This window comes from Phascolarctos cinereus, unplaced genomic scaffold, assembly GCF_003287225.1.
Source record: "Phascolarctos cinereus isolate Bilbo 61053 unplaced genomic scaffold, phaCin_HiC Scaffold_4;HRSCAF=312, whole genome shotgun sequence".
Classification (NCBI taxonomy): domain Eukaryota; kingdom Metazoa; phylum Chordata; class Mammalia; order Diprotodontia; family Phascolarctidae; genus Phascolarctos; species Phascolarctos cinereus.
The window spans coordinates 639,858,072-639,880,397 of record NW_027555847.1 but is presented as its reverse complement, the minus strand read 5'-3'; the positions used below and the strand labels follow the sequence as shown (position 1 = coordinate 639,880,397).

General features: G+C 38.4%; 1 protein-coding gene across 2 annotated transcripts; it reads right to left on the bottom strand.

The window, feature by feature from the left end:
- Positions 1 to 1,594: 1,594 nt before the first annotated feature.
- LOC110194618 (uncharacterized) lies at positions 1,595 to 18,301 on the bottom strand. 2 transcript variants are annotated; one of them, XM_020967069.1, is made up of 4 exons: positions 15,361 to 18,301; positions 10,261 to 10,416; positions 3,895 to 4,055; positions 1,595 to 1,631 (listed from the first exon to the last, which is right to left on the bottom strand). In XM_020967069.1, the coding sequence occupies exon 1, from the start codon at positions 18,081 to 18,083 to the stop codon at positions 16,554 to 16,556; it is 1,530 nt and encodes a 509-aa protein (XP_020822728.1). In that variant the 5' UTR covers positions 18,084 to 18,301; the 3' UTR covers positions 1,595 to 1,631; positions 3,895 to 4,055; positions 10,261 to 10,416; positions 15,361 to 16,553. The 2 variants fall into 2 exon arrangements, with proteins under 2 accessions (XP_020822728.1, XP_020822729.1); XM_020967070.1 differs by having other exon boundaries at positions 15,412 to 18,301.
- Between the last annotated feature and the right edge of the window lie 4,025 nt (positions 18,302 to 22,326).

Below are 22,326 nucleotides of genomic sequence, written 5' to 3'. Positions count from 1 at the left end.
GTACAACTTTTCACCTAAAATGATAGAATTATATATTTAGGGCTTAAAGGGGGACTTAGTGTTATTGTGAAGAAAGTCACTTTGTACATTTTAAAAGACTGTAGAAATGTGACTTGAGCATCATCATCGCCCTCATCATTATTGTCTTGTGACTTTATGAAAATAACTCACCTTCTCTGAGCCCCAAGTTTCCTCCTCTGTAAAATGAGAACTTTGAAGCTGATTGTTTCACAAGTCCCTGCAACTTTATCTTCTATGTTGCTTGCTACTCGCCCCCCCCCCCATATTCATGAGAATTCTGACTCAGGGAAGGGTAGATGTAAGAGAGGGAGGGAAATTCCCATGATCTTCCACAAGGAAGACCTTGACCTTGTACTCTTCTTCCCCTCAAGTCTCATATCCTTCCCCTTGTCCTTTTAGCCTCCATCACAGCAGAGATTTGCATTTCTTTCTTTCTCCTTTCTTTCTTTTTTTTTTTCTTTTTTTGGCCTATTTGCCGCCATCCTGACACAGCTGTTTCCTGGTCAGGAGGCAACGGAGGTGAGCAAGAGCTGTCTGTTCACAGCTGAGACTCATATGGAAGAATGGGGGGGTGAGGGGTGATTACACTATGCACATCCTAACCTAAAAGCCCTTAGGCACGTTCAACTTAATAAGCACGACACATTATAAAGGAAAGCACTGTGTACATTCAAACCCTCTTTCATCAAACCCTTGATCTTTTATCTATGAGGCTTGGATTGTTCTCATGTTTTCTTTAGACTAGTAATACCTACTGCCTGCATCTTAATGACTGCTTGTGGACTATATCTGCTGTGGGCCGGGTCTAGGAGCAGGAGTAGAATAAGAGCAAAGTTTGAAGCAGATTTAGGCTTCTTCTTCAGAAACACTTCCTAGCAATTAGAGCTATTAAAAAAAAAAGTTCTCATTGCATTAGGAGGTAGTGAGCTTCCCATCACTTGAGATCCTCACCAAAGGGCAAATGACTACTTGTTCCAGGCAAATCTAGATTGTGTTATAGCACTGTGAAAACTTAAATAGAAATCAAAGCCACTAATAAAGATCCCTACTGGTCAAAATTGACTTAATTCTAAAATGTTTTATTGGTTTTTTTAAATTTATTTGTTAATTATTTTCTAATTAGAGTTTAATTTGGTTCAAGGCATTGAGAGTGTTGCAGGTCAAATGTCTGATACCTCTGGATTAACTAACCCATGTAATCCACTTCACATCTTTGGTTACTTAGACATTGTGTTTGCTAATCTAGTTAACTAGCCTTACTATCTTATCCAATCCAACCTAGCCTTTGGCTTCCTACCAGTTCACTGTATGGGTGCCCCCTGCTAGCCCCCAGTGGCCTTGAGCCTACTAGACCCCAGCCAGCTTCTTGTGACCTTCAGCCCCAATAGACCTCACCTACCTCTGAAGTTCCCATCCAGACCAACCAGAGGCCCTTTGTAGGGAGGTACAAGTGAAAATAGAATACTCACAATTGAAAAGAAGGCACCGAAAATTGAGAAATGCTATGCATGAACGGGTTCTTGTGGAGCCAGAAAGGGGTCACACACACTTGTGCTAGACCTCGGGGGAGATGGAGAAACATCAGCCTTGTACCTCAAGCAGTTCATAGTCTAGTGGGAGAGCCAAGACAAACACATCAAAAGCAACTGCATAGCAGTTGTAAAGGTACTTAAGAGCAAGTCACAGGAGATTCATAAAAAATCTTATGTTTTCAGGGACTTGGGGAATAAAGTAACCTCTCATGGAGATTTCTTAAAGGAAGGAAGTTGGCTAAGCTGTACTACAACTTCCTAGGAGGCAGGTAATATTGTTTTTGTTTGTTTTCTTTTTAATTCAGTTTTTAACAAACCCAAGGGCACAATGTCCTTGGGCTATAAACACTTAAGCTTGTTCAGCTTCACATTTCTCTTCCTTAAAATGAAGGTATTGGATTAGATGACTTCCAAGTTGCCTTCTAGCTGTAGATCCTAGTGTGTTTTTGAGAGTCAAATAATATTGTTTTGTGATTTTAGTTACTTGGGTTAAGTTAATTAAATAGTGAAGTAGTTAGTTATATTAGTTAAGTAGTTAATCAAGGCTGTGTAATCAATCACCAAATCATAGAACAGTCCAGGTAGAAGGGATCTTGCACCATCAGCTGCCAATCCTGAAATGCCCTCCTCCTCCTCCACCTCTTGCAAAACCTATCTCCATTTAAGGCTCACTTCAAGTACCACCTAGTACAAAAGGCCTTTCCTGAGCCTTGCTTGGAAGCTGTCAGCAGATACCCCTTCCCAATTACCACATATTCTGTACTTATATATGTATACATGTTATTTCCCTCCAGTAGAAGAGAGACAGTAAGTTACTTGAGGTCAGGGATAATTTCATTGTTGTCTTTAGATCCCCAGCATCTAGTGCAATTCCTGATATGCAGTAGGTACTTAATAAAGTCTTCTTGAAATGCACTGGAGCCTACACCCTGTAGGAAGTGTCAAGTCTCCTGGGGGTAAAGCCAGAAAAATTCTATCTAGAGGTAATGGCATGCCTATGCGGTTAGCACCAGGTCTACCTCCTAGTCTGTAGTTCTTTTATTCTATCATATGGCCTGTTTTTCATATCAAGAAGCATCAGTGAAGTACTTGGCACAAGTCCAGCCATGTGTTGGCTACTCTATCAAAAAATAAAAGAAGTAGAAGTAGTCCTTAACCTCAAGAAACTTTTAAGGAGACATAACGTAAAGCCAGTAACAGTCACTTTCCTGACTTCCTTTCCTCAGTCTGGAAAATGTGGGCTCTCAGTGCCCATTATCTCAGATTCTTAGCAATAATAGGAATAACAATAATAAATCTTATTTAAGTGTAAGCATCAGAGCCATAATAAAGAACAGGCAAGTGAGATACATGCCTCCCTCAAGCACACAAAGCCAAAGGGTATATTTACACAAATAAAAATTATATATATATATATATATACTCATCTCCATTTCCATCTCTATCTCTCTCTAATCTAGATCTAGATATAGAGACAGATGTGTACACACATATATATGCACAACTACATACACATGCAAATATAAGCCAATGTAAACATGTGTGTGCATATGCATTTATGCTTACTGAAAATATATATAGATGCACACAATGCATATGTGTGTACACATGCATGTGTAGATGTATATTATGTGTGTATGTAAGTATATGACAGGGCAGCACAGTGGGTAGAACACTGGTCCTGGAGTCAAGAAGACTTGAGTTCAGATTCAGACTTAGACATTTATTAACTGTGTGACCCTGGGCAAGTCACTTCACCCTGTTTGTCTTAGTTTCCTCATCTGTAAAATGAGCCAGAGAAGGAAATGGCAAACCACTCCAGTGTCTTTGCCAAGAAAACCCCAAAACAGGTCATGAAGAGTCAGACACAGCTGAACAACAATAATAAAATCATTGTCATTTAACCATGTTGTTATGCCAGTCATGCCATGATATTAGAATGGGAGGGGGAAAAGGTAATTTTGTATGCTTGCAACAAGTACAATGTTAGTTTTATGTGATTCTTAGGATCATATAATCCCAGGGTTTAGGGCTAGGATGGACCTTGGGATCAGCCCTCTGGTTCAGCCCCCTCATTTTAAAGAAGAAGAAACAGAGGCCTATGGAAATACAGAGACTTGTACAGTCCTCATTAAAACCATGTGATCGACGGAGGACAACTAGCCTTATGCTCTCTATGCAGGTAAGGAATGTGAAACTCGGGAAGCTTGTAAGTGTTGGAACTGGACCTCAAACTCAGGTGTTCTGATTCTAAGTCCATTGTTTGTTTCATATGAAAGCTTCATCATAAGACTTGTGCTGCTTAGGTCACTTAATTGGACAATACGGTAGACTGGTTTACCTGTAACAACAGCATAGAGGTATAAGCGATGCTTTTCAAAGAAACTCCACTGCCCCAGAGATAAAGACAGGGAAACCCTATCCAGAGCCAGTTGTGTGTCCCATGTCATTAGATCACACAGACTCACACATAGGGTTGGAGCAGGGTAGGATATCAGGGAACTGTAAGAGAAGAAGTCAATAAAAGAGACAGTCAGATTTCCTTAGCAGCACCAGATCAACTTATCTTAGGGTAGACCAACCATATAAGATAGCCCAATCAACTGGGTGTACATAAGAGACAGCAAATGGTGATGAGATATTATTCTCTTTAATGTTTATATGTAGATCTCATGGCTTTATGGAAGTTGCTGTCACCAATGGTCACCACAATTGATCAACAATTATCTTGAGCTAGTGGCAATCCCTGAGACTTGTGCTTCCCTCAAAAGTTTTCATCCATGGAGTTAACTAGGGTAAGATAATTAGGGCTTTTCTCCATGACATTAGGCTTAAAGCAAGTAACACCGACACTTTATATCAATATTCTGAGGTGTACTAGCCGTGTACTGTCATTTTAAGGCCTTACCTTTCTCAGAATTACTGGGCCAAACATAGTTTAGTGCTAAAATGCAAGGTGATTATAATGGATTCCATTTTTATAATGCTCTAGAATTCAGAAAGATGTCATATGTAGGCCTTTACCCCCAATTACCAGCCTAGCTAAGTATGGAGAGCTTATCAACAGAGGGTGGGCCTTAAGGTAAGGCAAGTTGAAGAGATCACAGCAATTTATACAGATGGTCTACTAAGATCTAGAAACGTTGAGATTTGCATGGGTACTAAAAATAGTACCCATACCTTTTAAGCCATAGAACTTCAGAAACACTTATTGCTGTCATTGAATTTTTTTTTTCAAAAATTATCTCATTGTAGACTTATAACATCCTCTTAAGGAGGTAGGGCAAGAATTACCAATCCCATTAAACAGAGTAGAAAACTGAGGCTCATACAAGTGAAGTGACTTCTCCAGTGTTAACCATCTTGTAGGTGGCAAAGTTAGAAGTCAAAACCAAGTCCTTCAATTCCATATAAAATCTTATTTTTATTATGTCATAGCTGTTGAAGGGGCTCAAGAAAGTCATGAATGAGAGTTGAGTAGAATGGTCAACATTGTTGACCTGTTGCACTTTCCCATCCCATACAGCCATCCACAAGGATGTTTTACAATTTTCCTGGTGTTACCATCCTGCCTTTCCCCAACTGGCCCCACACCCTCCCACACTAGACCTACTGACCTGTATCTCTAGTCCCTAGGCAAATTATTCCACTGATCAATAGAAGTCCAACCCTTGTGGCCAACTTGACTGGAAACTTAGTGAGCACCAATTAGCCAGCACAGTCCACTACATCTCTATTATAGCTGACCCTATATTCCGAAGTATGCTTCAAGTTTGGATCGTCTCATGCAGCTATTGACCAAGTCCATTTTGTACAACTGTATGTACTTTTTGAAGTCCCCCATCCCAATATCCCACCTCTTGCACTGAGGACAATAATCAGATTAACAGCATTAACTAGAATTTTTTTTTAAATCACTGGTATTTATATAGTGCTTTAAGTTTGCAAAGTACTCTACAAATATTATATCATTTGATCACCCAAACAATCCTGGAAGCAGCTGTTATTATCCCTGCTTTATAGATGAGAAAACTGAAACAGATAAAGGTTAAGTGTCTTTCCCAGAATCAAATAGCTCGATCTGAACTCCAGTCTTTTTGACTCTAGGTCCATCTGTCTGACTTACTGTACCATCTAGTTAATATTGCTTCTGACAAGGGATGAGTCAATTGGATCCATACATCATATCCCTTTCATGGCCAGAACTCTTCTATGTCTGTTCTTATCCGCTGTGAGAATATAAGTTCTTTGAGGAAACTTTCTTTTTCTGTTTCTTCTTCCGTTTGTATTCCCAAAGCTTAGCACATCACTTGGCATATTGTTTTTTCATTCATTGTTAGAGGAAGGGAGATTAGTTAGGACTTGAAATATGTATAAGTTTTAATAGGCAAGAAGAAGGAGAGGAAAACAATCACAACTGAGTGATTTCTTTAATGTCTAAGGTCAGTCAAAAGTATCTAAACAACCAAGACTATTCCCAGTTCTTCCATCTCACTAATCTAGGCAAATAAACAGATCACTCATCTCCGACCTCTCCAAATGCAATGAAACCATTAGAGTGAACAGCTAGAGCACATGAACACAAAATGGTTCCATTCACCTGGGAGTATTCAGGGGGTGAAAAACAGTTTAGATGGAAATTTGATAAAATTGCATGAGAGGGGTCAGGAAATCACTTCTTTCTCTAGATGAAACCCAGTTGCTACCCCAGCCTCTTATTTTAAGGTCTGACCTCTTCTTATCCCTCAAAAGAGAAGTCCAGGAACCAGGGGTGGGACCTATGATGGATTTTATCCCCTACTTTGGATTTTTCAACTGGTTTATCAAAGGAATTAATCAGATGAATAAATGAAAAGAGAAAGTAAAAAGAAATCCCGCAAAAGAAATGAATTTCTTTATTTCACTACATATTAACTCCTGAATTAGAATAGCAAAGAAGACACAAAGCTATCATTCTTTGCAGATGATATGATGCTATACTTAAAGAATCCTAGAAAATAAAGTAAAAAACTACTTTAGCAGAGTCGCAGGATATAGAATAAACCCACATAAATCATCAGCATTTCTATATGTTACTAACAAAGCCCAACAGCAAGAGATAGAAAGAGAAATTCCATTTAAAATCAATGTAGACATCATAAAATATTTGGGAGTCTACTTGCTTAGACAAATCAATATGAACTATATGAACGCAATTACAAAACACTTTTCCTGCAAATAAAATCAGATCACAAAAAATATTAGTTGTCCATGGGTAGGCCAAGGTAATTTAATAAAAATGGCAATTCTACCTAAATTAATTTAATTATTCATGCCATACCAATCAAACTACCAAAATTATTTTACAGGACTTAAAAAAAAATAACAAAATTCATCTGGAAGAAAAAAAAATCCAGAATATGAAGGAAATCAGTGAAAAGAAATGCAAGGAAATGTGGCCTAGCCTTCCCAGATCTTAAACTGTGTTATAAAGCAGCTGTCATCAAAACTACTTGGTGCTGGCTAAGAAATAAGAGTGGTGGATCAGTGGAATACATTAGGTACACAAAACACAGCAGTCTATAACTACAGTAATCTACTGTTTCATAAACTCAAAAACTTTAGCTTCTGGGAGAAGAACTCACTATTTAACAAAAACTGCTGGGAAAACTGGAAAATAGTATGACAGAAAGTAGGCATAGACTGATATGCCAAGATAAAGTCAAAATGGGTACATGATTTAGATATAAAGGCTGATACTATAACAAATTAGGAGAGCAAGGAATAGTTTACTGTCAGATTTATGGAGAATGGAAGGATTTATGACCGAACAAGAGATAGAGAACATTATGAAATACAAAATGGATGATTTTGGTTACATTAAATTGAAAAGCTTTTGCACAAACAAAGCCAGTGCAATCAAGATTAGAAAGGAAGCAGAAAGGTGAGTAGTAATTTTTACAACCAATGTCTCTGATAAAGGCCTAGTTGCTAAATATAGAGAGAACTGAGTCAAATTTATGAGAATACAAGTCATTCCCCAACTGATAAATGGTCCAATGAGATGAACAGGAAGTTCTCAGATGAAGAAATTAAAGCCATCTATAGTCATATGAAAAATGCTCTCAATCACTACTGATTAGAGAAATGCAAATCAAAACAACTCTGAGGTACCACATCACACCTATCAGATTGGCCAACATGACAAAATAGGAAAATGATCAATGTTAGAGAAGATGTGGGCAAATTGGAACACTAATGCATTATTGGTGGATTTGTGAATTGATCCTACCTTTCTGGAGAGCAATTTGGAACCATGGCTAAAGGGCTATAAAACTGTGCATATCGTTTGACCCAACAATACCACTTTAAGTCTGTATCCCAAAGAGATAATACAAGTGGGAAAAGGACCCACATGCACAAAAATATTTATAGCAGCTCTTTTTGTGGTGGCCAAGAATTGTAAATTAAGAAGATGCTTATCAATTGGGGAATGGCTGAACAAGTTGTGGTATATGAATGGAATGTAATACTATTGTTCCATAAAAATGATGAGCTGATGGACTTCAGAAAAACCTGGATTTACATGAACTGATGCTGAGTTAAGTAAGCAGAACCAGGAGATCATTGTGTATGGTAATATCAACATTGTGCAATGACTAATTTGGATAGACTTAGCTCTTCTCAGCAGTGCAAGGATCTAAGAAAACTTCCAAACACTCATGATGGAAAATGCTATCCAAATCCAGAAAAAAGAACTATGGAGTTTGAATGTAAATTGAAGCTTGCCATTGATCTTTTTTGTTTGTTTGTTTCTACTTTCTCATGGTTCTTCTCATTGGTTCTAATTCTTCTTTACAACATGACTATTGTGAAAATATGTTTAATATGAATGTATGTGTAGAGCCTATATCAGATTGCACACTGTCTAGGGGAGAGGGAAGGAAAAGAGTGCAAAATAATTTAGAACTCAAAATCTTATGGAAGTGAATGTTGAATACTAAAAATTAATTAATTAATTAAAAACATATTAACTCCTAATTATACCATATGTTAAAGTTAAAAAAAAAAGAACTTTCCTCACAATGAGATTAAAGGTATAATTATCATAACAATGTTGAGGTAAAAAAAATCTTGATAATCAGAGGATTTCAGTGATTTACCTGGGGTCACACAGCTCATAAATGTCAGAGCCAGGCTTTACACCCAGGTCTGTTTCTCCTCTTCCACACTCTAGTGTTTGTCTAAGATTGTATTAATAAACTGCATGTTGTGTGTCTGTAATATCATTACAAAGGGGAAGGGAAGGGAATGAGCATTTATTAAGTATTTAATATTTGCCATGCACTGTGCTACATATTTTACAAATGTTAGGTCATTTGATTCTCACACCCACGTCCTTCTGTGATCCAGTGACACTGATCTCCTTGCTGTTCCTTACATAAAACACTGTCTGTAGACTCTGTCCTTTTTAAAAAAAAAAATATATTATTGGCTGCTACCTGTGCCTGGAACACTCTCTATCTTCATCTTTGCCTCCTGGTTTCCCCTGGCTTCCTTAAAGTATCATTTAAAAATTCCATCTTCTATGAAAAGCTTTTTCCTGAGCCCTTTCCCCCTTATTGATTATCTTTGACTCTCTAGGACAGTACATGACTGGTTTGTACATAATTGTTTTCATGTTGTCTCTCCCCACAAGCTGTGAGCTCCTTGATACCAGACACTGTCTTTTGTCTTTTTTTTTTTTTTTGTATCTCTGGTGGTTAGCAGAGTGCCTGGTACATAAGAGACACTTGATAAATGCTTATTGACTAACTGACTTACTGGCTGTATTTAAAGACCTTCCATGTTGACAGCCATTGAGACAGTGTATAATTTATTGTCATAGTCCTTGAAAACCAAGGTCCTTTACATTCTATAATGAAGAATCAGAGGAGGGGTTTAATGTGAATAATTATAATACAAAATAATTCTAAATATGTCCATGCCATATATGTGAAAAACAAAGTTCTCTGGGGAGGTCAAAGAAGGAAACATCATTATAGATAGGAGATATCAGAAGTATCATTAGAAAGTGAGGTATTTCAATGATTGGTAATTAAAGAGAATTGAGGTAGCATCCCTATAGTAGGTATGTGATGAGGTACAGGGCAGCTACAAGGCACATTAGATAGAGTGCTGGGCCTGGAGTCAGGGAGACCTGAGTTCAAATCTGGCCTCAGGCACTTACTAACTGTGTGACCCTGGGAAAGTCACTTTACTTTGTTTGCCTCAGTTTCCTCATCTGTAAAATTAACTGGAGAAGGAAATGGCGAATCACCTAGTATATTTGCTAAGAAAATCCCAAATTGGATCATGAAGAATAAGACATGACTGAAAGAACTGAACAACAAAAATGGTGTGGAATAAAGAATGGTTCCTGGCACCATTTCTCTCTTCATCAAAAAAAAAAAAATCCACCCCCAACCATTTGTTGTTTCATGGCTATCTGTTTCCTTTCTATAATTTGCATGATACCCTTGACTCATGAACTTTATACATTCTCATCTACAGGACTGCCCTGGATTTGCATGTCACCCTTTACGTACAGATTTTTTCTTCTTGCTTCACTCTGAATCAGCTTGAGTTTCACCATTGATTTCAACTCTCACTTCTGGAATATTTGCTTTCACTTTTTCCTTTACTGTAGATTCCCCTGTTTATCTGGCCCTAGTCTAGGTCACTTTACCTTGCCTTTAATCCCAAGGTTCCAGTGCAAAGTAATGATACACCGTTGATGGGATTCAATATGAGTTCTTCTCCTATAGAACTCTGATGACCCGGTGATCAGGAACATTCAGGTTATTGAGCTTAGTCCTCATTATTCCTTTGTTCTATGTATCACCTCAGGAAACCAAAACAGGTTAAAAATTACAAAATGCTTTTTTCTTAACATCCCAAAGTCCATTTTTTCTATCTCAGAATCAATGTAAAAGCCATAATTTGGCTTCCTATTATTACTAAGAAAAATAGGGGCATTAGCAGCTCTTTTGGGCTGTGAGTTGGTAATTTAATACATGGATGCATTATAATTTGTAGCATGTTTATCAAAATATAATGGCACATCAAAAATTGCCACCACTTGGAATATTTATTGTTTGGTTTTACTCTGGCCTTGTAATATTAGCAATAAATCTGAATTGCGCAGTATCACTTTCTTCAATTGATTAAGCTGAACTCATGGATGAAAATTAAATGTTGGTAATTATGTTTCATTGCTAATCCATAATAAGAAATTTATGTAAACTATACTTGCTTTTTTTTAAGCTTTAAATAGCACCACTGCTCAGAAAAAAAATCCAGAATTAAGCATAAACAACATTTGTGTATCTTCACATTTTTGACATTTTTGGTTTAAATCTATTATACTTACTGCCTATACATACCCAGAACAATAATGTCCAGAAGATTAATGGATGATAGATTTGACTGTTTCAGTCTACCACCAAGTGATCTCTACTAGGTTAAGATAGCTGTGTAAGTGTCAAAGAGTGGTCCAATCAACCTGTACTAAGTCAGACTTGGGATAATTAGTCCATGTATATATAATACTGCAGTTTATAAATGCTTTTTTTTCCCCAAAGCTTTGGCAGGTAGGTAGTGTGAATATCACCCCCATTTTAAAGAGAAGCAATGGGTCATACAAATACTTACCTATTTTCATGGATCTGTGATTTCATTAGTATGGCTAGGTACTCTTTTCCCCAGTGCAGAATGCTAGCCATCCAGATTTTCTCATCTATTTTATGAAATCGTTGCTCATCTTATTAAATTTGGCCCAACTTGCTTGCTTATCCTGACTCTTCCATCCAGAATATTTCTATCCCTTTCAGTCTTATATTAAGTGAAATTTGATAAGCACACCATCTCTCTTATTCTAAAAACTTAATAAAAAGCACTAAACAGCATGATGCCAAGCATAGATCACTAAGGCACTCGATTAGAGACTCAAGACCAATTTAATATCGCATTAATAATGAATACGATTTGATTGGAACTAAACAGTTGTACACCCACATATGCAGGCTCTTTTCTCACTTACATCACTCCACTTTTCCTACAAAAATGAAATAAAAAGAAGAAAATTGGGGGAAACAAGGAATTTTTTTTTCTCATCTAGTCCTGCCATATCTTTTCTGTTATTCTCAGGCTTTCAGAGATCACTGGTGATAGCTCAGCATTCACATCTGCCAATTCTTTCAGTACACAAAAATGTAATGCCTCTGAGCCTGGTGACTTCAGCCCATCAACAGCTGCTTAGCAATATTTTTCAATAATCTTATTTGAGTATTAACTGTCTTTAGTTATTTCTGTTCTCTCCATTTTAGTGTAAAGATTATTGTTATTTGGCTATCAAAGCAGGAATAAAATAAGAGAAAACTACCTTTTTCTCCATCACTGAACATCCCATCTACTGGGACTAGTTGTTTTTTTTTTCTCTTCTCTTTGGTTCTTCTTTTTCTCCAACTAAAAAGAAATCTCCTTTTTTGAAGGTATCAAGTGTTTTTGATAAGTGCAATTCATTTTGAACGTTAGTGCTCCTGACAGCGTTCTTAGAGATCTATGAACATGTTTGGATATTCATCCTCTTTTACCTGCTCTTTCTTCTATCCTCCCTATGTGTTTATTTTTCTTTTAATCTGAGGTGATAGTTCCTCTTGTCTCTTTAAATAACTCATTCTTTCCATACAAATTGGAATTATATCATCAAGAAGCATTCTCTTCTCTTTTACTCCTCATCTTATATCAGCAAGATTTCTTCTTCCACTATTTCCTCCTTCAACCATCTCACATGGAAGATAACCATTCTTCTTACCAAGGCAAACCCTTCTGCGTGGACAAATCACCCCATTCCTTCCCATATTCTCTAGCAGATTGCCTCTTCTGTCATCCCCACTCTTTCAAATATCTTCAATCTGTCCTTGTCAATCAGCTGCTTCCCTATCACTCATAAACATGTCTACTTCTCTGCCTTTCTAAGACAAATAAACAAATAAAAAAAGTTTCATTTTTTTTCTTTGACGTAAGAGCCTTAGATGTTTGCTATGTCATTCCTAGGATTTTGATTTTTGGAGATGTGTAGATATAGATATACTAAGATTAAAAAAAAACTAAGATAAAAAAAATCTTAATAGTTGAAGAAAGAATAATATATATATATATATATATATATACATATATATACACATATATGCATATATATATATATATATATATGTACACCTATATACTGGAATGGAAAACATGTATATATCTAACTATACTTATAACTATCTATCTCTTAGCTTTTCCTTCTATTTCTAATAGATCTGGATAATTTTTATTTATGATTTCTATAAGTGTGCTATTTATATTTTTATAAATATATTTATATACATATATTTATGCTTTTCAGAGAGTCCAATGATTCTTCAATTATCTGTGCCCTGTTTTCCACTTTAATTATTCAGATATTAGACATGTTATATTTTCTCCAATTTTTTTACATTCCTTTTAGTTCATCTAATATTTCCTGCTATTTCATAGGGTCATTAATTTTGTTTACTCTTCTGTAATTTTTTAGGAAATCTATTGTTTGGGTGAAGTTTGCCAATATCTTCTAATGAATTTATTCTCCTTCCAGTTATTTTCACCAGAGTTCAGTTGGAAGACCAAAATCAAGATGACTGGGGATGACCCAGGATGCAGTGAATGACCTTGGTGTCTTTGGCATCTGACCAAGCCCTAAGCAGTCAGCAGTGCCTGATTCAGCCACCTTCATGGCTGTTAGGAGAAATTGTTCTCAACCACCCATTCCACTGGGGGCAACAATTCCCTAATTCATCAGTGAGTTTGACTCCTGTTGGTTACCCTCAACCTGGTTTAACCTATCTGCCAAGATGGTTTAACCTATCTGCCAAGATAGTTTAACCAGGGTGTGGCCACTGCACATGCTGCATCTTCTTGGAGCCTTAGGTGAGAGTTGAGTGCCAGCTCGACATCAAAGGTGGATGAGAAGCCCTGAAAAGGCCTGGGCAAGCCCTGGCACCAGAGATGCTATCCTCCCTCAACACCTTATCTTAGCCACCACTGCACCCCAGTGCCTTCATGGTCCCCACTCTGGGCCTTTTTAATCTCCTTAGGCTTTCTCCAGGGATTCTTTGCTCTTCTTGCCACAGACACAAAGTCTTATAGGCTACGAGTATCTCTGGGCCTTCATCTGTCACTAGGAAAGGCTGGGTTTGTTTGTCTTCACTGACACTGCATTTACTGCCCCCTCCCTTCCTATTGTCATAGTCCTGGCTGACATTTTGTGCAGTAATGACATAAAATAATCCACTCATTTTATTTTCTCTTTACATTGCTAGGTCATTATTTGATCTGATGCAAATGTGATGTTTTTTGTTAGAATGAGTATTTTGGGAGCAGGGTGGTTCACCTTTACTTCTTCCATTTCCTTTAATCCCCTTACAATATAGTCATTGACCCTGTAATTCACTAACACTGCTTACTCTAAGGTCACCAGTGAGCAAATCCAATTGCCTTTCCTTGTCTATATCCCTCTTTGTTGACTCACAGAGAAGATCCACTTAAACAATTTATGATCTACTACCTTAAATGCAATTGACCAACTTTTCCTTTTGGGACACTGCCTCCTCCGAGGGTTCCCATGACATTGCTTTCTTCTGGTTTTCTTATCTGGAGAACAGCCTCTTCTGCGTTTCTTGTTTCACTCTTTTTTTTTTGGGGGGGGAACTAGGCAATGGGGTTAAGTGACTTGCCCAGGGTCACACAGCTAGTAAGTGTTATGTGTCTGAGGCTGGATTTGAACTCAGGTCCTCCTGAATCCAGGGCCAGTGCTCTATTCACTGCACCACCTAGCTGCCCCTATTTTCACTCTTTCACTCATGAGCCTTGTGATTTTGTGCAAGTCATTTCATCTCTGTGTGCATCAGGTCTACCATCTATCAAAGGGGAACAATAATACTTGAACTGACTAACTTACAGGTCTTTGGTAAGACAATAACTAAACTTGGAGTCGGAGGATATGAATTTGAAGCTTTGTATTTACTGACTGTATGATCTTAGTCAAGTCAATGAACTTCTCTTGGACTCAACTTCCTTTTGATAAAATTGGACTAGATGGTCAGAATGGTCCCTTCCAGCTCTATGTCTATGGTTCTTTAAAATTAAGAGTTACGTAAGTGAAAGCTAGATGTCATAGTTGTAATAGTGTTAGTAGCAGCAGCAGCAGCAGTAGCAGTACTAGTGAGGACAATAGTAGTAGTAGTAGTAGTAGTGGTGGTGGTGGTGGTGGTAGAGGTAGTAGTAGTGGCAGAAGCAATAGTAGGAAGAGGAAGAGGAGTAATAGTAGTAGTGGTAGTAGTAGTAGTAGTAATAGCAAAGTAGTAGTAGTAGTAGCAAAAAAGTTCTTAACCTTTTATTGTCATAGATCTCTTTGGCAGCCTAGTGAACTCTATTAACTCCTCAGAATTATGTTTTTTAATGTATAAAATATAATAATTTTAAATATTATACAATAATATATAATTATATATAAAATAATATATAAAATAATAATTTATAATAATTGTAAAATATAATGTATAGTATTACAAAGGAAACTAATTATGTTGAAATGGCCTCACTAAATACATATGTATATATGCCCATGTACACACTCACACATACACATGTATGCATAGATATGTATATTGTAATTACATATACGTGTGTGTGTGTGTGTGTGTGTGTGTGTGTGTGTTCATGTACTCCAGATTAAAAACCATTGACTTAGAGGAAGACATACAGTAGATGTAGTATGTAGAAGCCTTGATCATTCTTGGGGATGTCCACTCACAGTTAAGTGAAGTCCAGGTATATAGTATGAAGGGACCAACAGATTCTTGCAGTAGCCAGGTCCAATAGGAACTGAGGTTCAAGCTCTCCACAAGGAAGGGCATCCAAATTTTTAAGTATCTCATGGTGAAAGCAAATGACAGAGACCATTCTAGAGAGGAACTGAGGTTTTTGAGGGCAGGAGAAGTGTTGAGGAGCCAAACCAAATGCCCACCATGTAAATGCAAAGCAATAATGAAGCCTAAAACCATAGTCCAGAGGAGAACACCCAAGAGGAGGCTGAGATGCCCCAACAAAATCCAACATATTTCGGGGGTGTCATTTCTGTGTGTTTCACTGATTCTTGCTAAAAGTCCAACTGTGTGCACTGGGTCTGTTTTGCTTTATTTCCTTTATACCCAGCCCCTTTCAGCATTTTGCAGAGTTGGCATGACCCTGGAGCTTTAGCATAGACCATAGAGGTAGAAAGTGTAAATAGATATAGATATAGTTGTTCAAACAGATGTTGAGAGAGACATGAATTCATGCGGAAAGTTAGGTGTCTATGGTTCTTCAGAGGTGAGTGAAGGTGTTTCAGGGTTTGAGGTAGGAGCAGGGGATGATGTAAAGCTGTATGGAAAGAGACGTAAAAAGATAGATGGTATAGATTTAGATTTAGATTGTGATGTAGAAGTGGCTTGAGCTGGAATCCTAGATGTGTAAATAGGTGTAGCTGTAGAGGTAGCCACAGATGTACACTTAGGTATAGGTATAGGCTCAGATGTCAACATATGTGTACATTTAGGGGGAGATGTAGAGATAGGAGTATGTTTCTGCATAGGTATAGATATTGAAGTACCTACAGATTTACACTCAGGTATAGACATAGGTGTAGAGGTAGCTATGTTTTTAGATGATGCAGAGATAGGTGAATATTTTGAGTTTGAGATACCACTAGAGGAATAAGAACAGGGAGATGTAGATGTGGCTATCGGTAGATTAGATTTTGAGTAGATTATAGATGTTGAGGTAGCCACAGAGGTAAGATGAGAAGAATCCTTAGGGAAAAGTACACAGTGAAATTTAGATGTGGATTTAGAGGATGTTGAGGTAGGAGGAGATTTGGGGCTAAGTGTAGATGTCGAAGTAGAGCTAGTGATACAATTAGAGGAATTCCCAAGGGATAATGCACAGGTAGATGTACCTGTGGATATTAGAGGGGGATTTAGGACTAAAGGATGATGTTGAGGTAGAGTTACAGACACAATTAGGAGGATAATCAGGGAGTAAAGCACAGATAGACATAGCTTTGGATATAGGAGGAGATTTGGAGCTAAGAGTAGAGGTCGAGGTAGAGTTACAGTTACAGTTAGAGGGATAATCCTTGAGTAAGGCACAGGTAGATGTAGATTTGGATGTAGGAGGAGATTTGGGGCTAAGAGTTGAGGTTGAAGTAGAGTTACAGACACAATTAGAGGGATAACCAGAAAGTAAGGCACAGGTAGATGTAGCTTTGGATGTAGGAGGAGACTTGGGACTAAGGGATGATGTCGAGGTGGAGTTACAGATACAGTTAGAGGGATAATCCTTGAGTAAGGCACAGGTAAATGTACCTTTGGATATAGGAGGAGATTCGGGGCTAAGTGTGGAGGTTGAGGTGGAGTTACAGATACAGTTAGAGGGATAATTAGGGAGTAAGGCAGAGATAGATGTAGATTTGGGTGTAGGAGGAGATTTGGGGCTAAGGGTAGAGGTTGAGGTGGAGTTACAGATACAATTAGAGGAATAGCCAGGGAATAAGACACAAGAGGTAGCTCTGGATATAGTTGGATTCAATTTGGGACTAAGTGTAGAGGTCGAGGTAGAGCTACTGATACAGTTAGAGGAATTCCCAGGAGATAATACACTGGTAGATGTAGACCTAGATGTAGGTGGATTAGATTTGGGCAAGAGTGAAGATGTCGAGGTAGCAGCACAGGTACAATTAAAGGGAATCCCAGGGAAAAGTGGACAGGTGGATTTATGTGTAGTTGTCAAGGGTATAGAGATAGGATCCAATTTGGGAGAGAGTGTAGATGCTGAGGTAGAGCTACAGATCAAATTAGAGTGATCCTTATTAAGAAGTGCAGAATTAGATGGAATTGGAGATATAGGTGGAGTCGATTTGGGGCTAACTGGAGTTTCAGGTGTAAGTGGAGTTGTCAATGTAGGGGATGTACAAAGAGGAGTAGGTTTTGGGGTAGGTGCAGATGACATGGTATAGGTAGAGTTACAGTTAGAGGGATACCTACGGGTAGGTACACAAGTAAATGTCGATATACCTGTAGGTATAGGTACAGTGGCTGCACAGACAGGGGGATATTCTGAGATAGGTGTCAAGTTGGAGTGATATGAATTTTTAGAGATCAAGTTGCAGTGATATGAATATTTAGCAGTTGGTACAGGTGTTTCTGTAGTTGGGAATACAGGTGCAGATTTAGAGGCAGTTGGAGGGAGTTTAGTAACAGGCTTATATATGGGGATAGTTATAGAAGAAGAGGCAGGGGAAAGGTCTTGGGGAGACATAAGGGAAGTTATAGATGTGTGTGAAGACGTAGGATGCATAGAAGAAGAGATGAAGATAGTTCTAGGTTCAAGTGAAGAGAAAGAGTTAGACGGAGAAGTCAAAGGAGTCAGCATTTTGTTTGGATCCATGCTGATCTCAGGGCCCACTCTAAGAGTTGTTTTCTTGAATTAATCTTCAATATTACCAGATTCTCATGTCAGTTAGGTCTCCTCAGAAATGGAGTGTTGCAAATGTTCATTCCGGGTAATTAAGGTGTCACTCTATCGGTTCAAATCTCCATTACAATTTGGCTGAGTTGTGTTACAAAAAGAAATTGGGTGGCAGATAAAGAGTCAAGCCTGCTACTCCTTTGAAGAAAGAGAAGAAAAAGGCTTAGAACTTCGAGTGATGTCACAATCACACCACCCCATGACACAATTGAATGTGTATTCCCTTATCCACAGGGAGTAGCACTCAACATAAAGCATTTTTCCCCACAACACTTGCCCACTGTACAAATTAATAAAGTAAATAAGAGTCTTAAGAGAATATCTCTTCTAAAAAGCTAACAATTTTCTAGCCCACAAGAAGCAGTGGTATACAAACAACCAGCTGATGTGGTAACCAGAGATAAAGGCCCTCTGCTAGGGCCAGCCTTCCCTCTAAGATGGCCTTCTATTTACATGGTATATATTTTGTATGTCCATAGCTGTATCAAAGTTGTCTTTCCAATTAGAATGTGAGGGAGGGGGTGGAGCCAAGATGGCAGAGTAAAAGCAGCAACTTGCTTGAGCTCTCCCCTAAACCCCTTCAAATACCTGTAAAAATGGCTCTAAACAAATTCTAAGGCAGCTTAACCCACAAAAAACAGAGTGAAACAAATTTCCAGCCCAAGACAACCTGGATGAATGATCAGAAAGGTATATCTCACCAGGCTGGGAGCGCAGCGCAGCGTGGTGTGGGCACGCAGGCCTCAGTAAACTTGGAGCAGGCCTCAGAGGACTGAATCGTGGACATCTGTGGCGGTTTCCATACTCCTCAATCCACGAATGCCAAAAACAACTTAGAAGGTCAGTGGGAAAAGTCTGTTTCTGTGGTGCTGAGAGAGGAAGGCAGGGACTCAACTCCATTTCCCCAGAGCATGGCCCTGGGGTGGGCAGCTGCTTCCCAAGCTTCCAGCCCACAGACTGATTGGGAATCAAGTGGCTGATCAGAGGGGGATTGCAGGGATCACTCTACCGGTGCTGAGGCAGGAATCTCTTGCTTTGCCTATGCTTGGATCTCAGTCACAGTTCTGGACATGGGTCCTGGGGTGAGGAAGAGCGCTGGCACGGTGGAGCTTGTAGTGGCTGTGGACAGGAAACCTTCCTCACAGTTCCAGGGCAGAAAGGAGTGCTTGTGGTCGCGCTAATAGACCACAGCACAGGCCAGAAAAGGAGTAAACACCTAGCCCCTTATCATTCCACCTTGCAAGAACTGAAAATTTACAGGTCCCTACAAGTATTTCTGAAAACAGCTATATAAACCCCTGAAGCTTAGGACTGTACATTCTCCACATTGGAAGCAGACTCTTGCCTTAACAAAGAATTTAAAGCTCAAGTAATTGGCCGGGATCATGAGCAAGCAGCGCAAAAAGAGTCAGACTATATTATCTTACTTTGGTGACAAAGAAGATCAAAATATATAACCAGAAGAAGACAACAAAGTCACAGCTCCTACATCCAAAGCCTCCAAGAAAAATATGAATCCATCCGAGGCCTTGGAAGAGCTCAAAAGGGATTTTGAGAAGCAAGTAAGAGAAGTAGAGGAAAAACTGGGAAGAGAAATGAGAGTGATGCAAGAAAATCATGAAAAACAAGTCAACAGCTAGCTAAAGGAGACCCAAAAAGATACTGAAGAAAATAACACCTTAAAAAATAGCCTAGGGGGCAGCTAGGTGGTGCAGTGGATAGAGCACCAGCCCTGAATTCAGGAGGACCTGAGTTCAAATCCGGTCTCAGACACATAACACTTACTAGCTGTGTGACCCTGGGCAAGTCACTTAACCCCCATTGCCCAACCCAAAAACCACCCCAAAACAACAACAACAAAAAAATAGCCTAACCCCCAAATGGCAAAAGAGGTCAAAAAGCCAATGAGGAGAAGAATGCCCTAAAAAGAAAAATTGACCAAATAGAAAAGGAAGTCCAAAAGATTACTGAAGAAAATACTTCCTTAAAAATTAGAATAGAGCAATTGGAGGCTAGTAACTTTATGGGAAATCAAGACACTGTAAAACAAATCAAAAAGAATGAAAAAGTAGAAGAGAATGTGAAGTATCTCACTGGAAAAGCAACCTGCCTGGAAAATAGATCCAGGAGAGAGAATTTAAAAATTATTGGACAGCCTGAAAGCCATGATCAAAAAAAGAGCCTAGACATCATCTTTCAAGAAATTATCAAGGAAAACTCTCCTTATATAGTAGAACCAGAGGGCAAAATAGAAATTGAAAGAATCCATCAGTCTCCTCCTGAAAAAGATTCCAAAGGAACACTCCTGGGAATATTGTAGCCAAATTCCAGAGTTCCCAGGTCAAGGAGAAAATATTACAAGCTGTCAGAAAGAAACAATTCAAGTACTGTGGAAACACAATCAGGATAACACAAGATTTAGCAGCTTCTACATTAAAGGACCGCAGGGCATAGAATATAATATTCTGGAGGGCAAAGGAGATAGGATTACAACCAAGAATCACCTACCCAGCAAAACTGAGTACAGTCCTTCAGGGGAAAAAATGGTCATTCAGTGAAATAGAGGACTTTCAAGCATTCTTGATGAAAAGACCAGAGCTGAATAGAAAATTTGACTTTCAAATACAAGACTCAAGTGGAACATGAAGAGGTAAACAGGAAAGAGAAATCATAAGAGACTTGTTAAGGTTGAACTGTTCATATTCCTTCATGGAAAGATGATATTTGTAACTCATGAGACCTTTGTCAGTATTAGGGTAGTTGGAGGAAAAAAATTATATGTATGTAGATAGATAGATAGATAGATAGATAGATAGATAGATAGATAGATAGAGGGCACAGGGTGAGTTGAAAAGTAAGGGGTCATATCCAGAGAATAAAATGAAGAGATGAGAGAGGATTATATTTGGAGAAGAAGAAGGGGAGAGGTAGAATGGTATAAATTACCTCATAAAAAAAACACAGAAAAGAAAATGCTGTTACAGTGGAGGGGAAATGGGAGAAGGTGAGAGAGAATGAGTGAATCTTATTCTCATAGGATTTGGCTTGAGGAGGGAATAACATACACATTCAATTGGGCATGGAAATCTGTCTTACCCTATGGGAAAATAGGGGGAGAAGGGGACAGGAGAACACGGGGATGACAGAGAGGAGGGCAGATTGGGAAAGAGGGTTAATCAGAAGCAAATAATTCTGAAGAGGGACAGGGTCAAAAGAAAGAATAGAATAAATGGGAGGGCAGGATAGGATTATCAGTGTGAGTCAATTTGGCAACATCTCTTTTTTTTTTTAATTTGGTTCTTTACTGCTCACCCATTGCCAACATTCCTACCTCTTCTAAGCTTTTGCATCAGTATAAATGATTTGCTGTCAGCTTTATCATTCCAGAGCTAGATCCTACATCATCAGATCATAGATAAAAGGACAATTGAAAAAGACCTTGGAGGCTGGTGTCCCCATTTTACAGATGAAAAAGTTGCCGCCCAGTAAGGAAAAGTGACTTGAATTGTACAGGTAACAAGTAGATGAATCAGGATTCAAACCCAAGTCCTCTAACTCTAAACCCAAGGTTCTTTCTACTCTGACCCACTCTGTTTTTTGTTTGTTTTGTTTTGGTCTTCCTTAGTATCTCATCTCCCTGCGTAGTGGCTCCTATATACTGGCATCCCAGCCATGGTAAATAACCTCTGGGACTTAGATCTAAGGAATATAGTTAATTATAAAGTCAATACTTGAAACTTTCACTGCATGCTAGAAATTTTCACAGCTTGTGTCCTGCTAGCATAAATTTCAAGAAACGAGAGTCACCTCCATGCCTAAAAGAGACATCTAATTTAATCTAACTCATCAAGATGAGTTAAATACCTGATGTTTAATAGTTTATCTCTAGGTGGGATAAAGAACACTTTGGTTTCAGTAATAGGAATTTAAGAGATTTAAAACAAATATGAAAAAATTTGTTATGCCAAGATGCCTGAAGCATTCTGGACTATATTTGGTGTGCTTGTTTTGTTTCTTTGGTAGAGCCTAATGGATAAATCTTCTAATACTTTCTTTTGGCTGGATCCCAGCAAAGGAGAAGTCAGAATCACACAGTACTTGGGAGTAACAGTGCACCAAGTTAACTTGCTGGTTTTCTATAATTCTACTGAATCTGCTGATG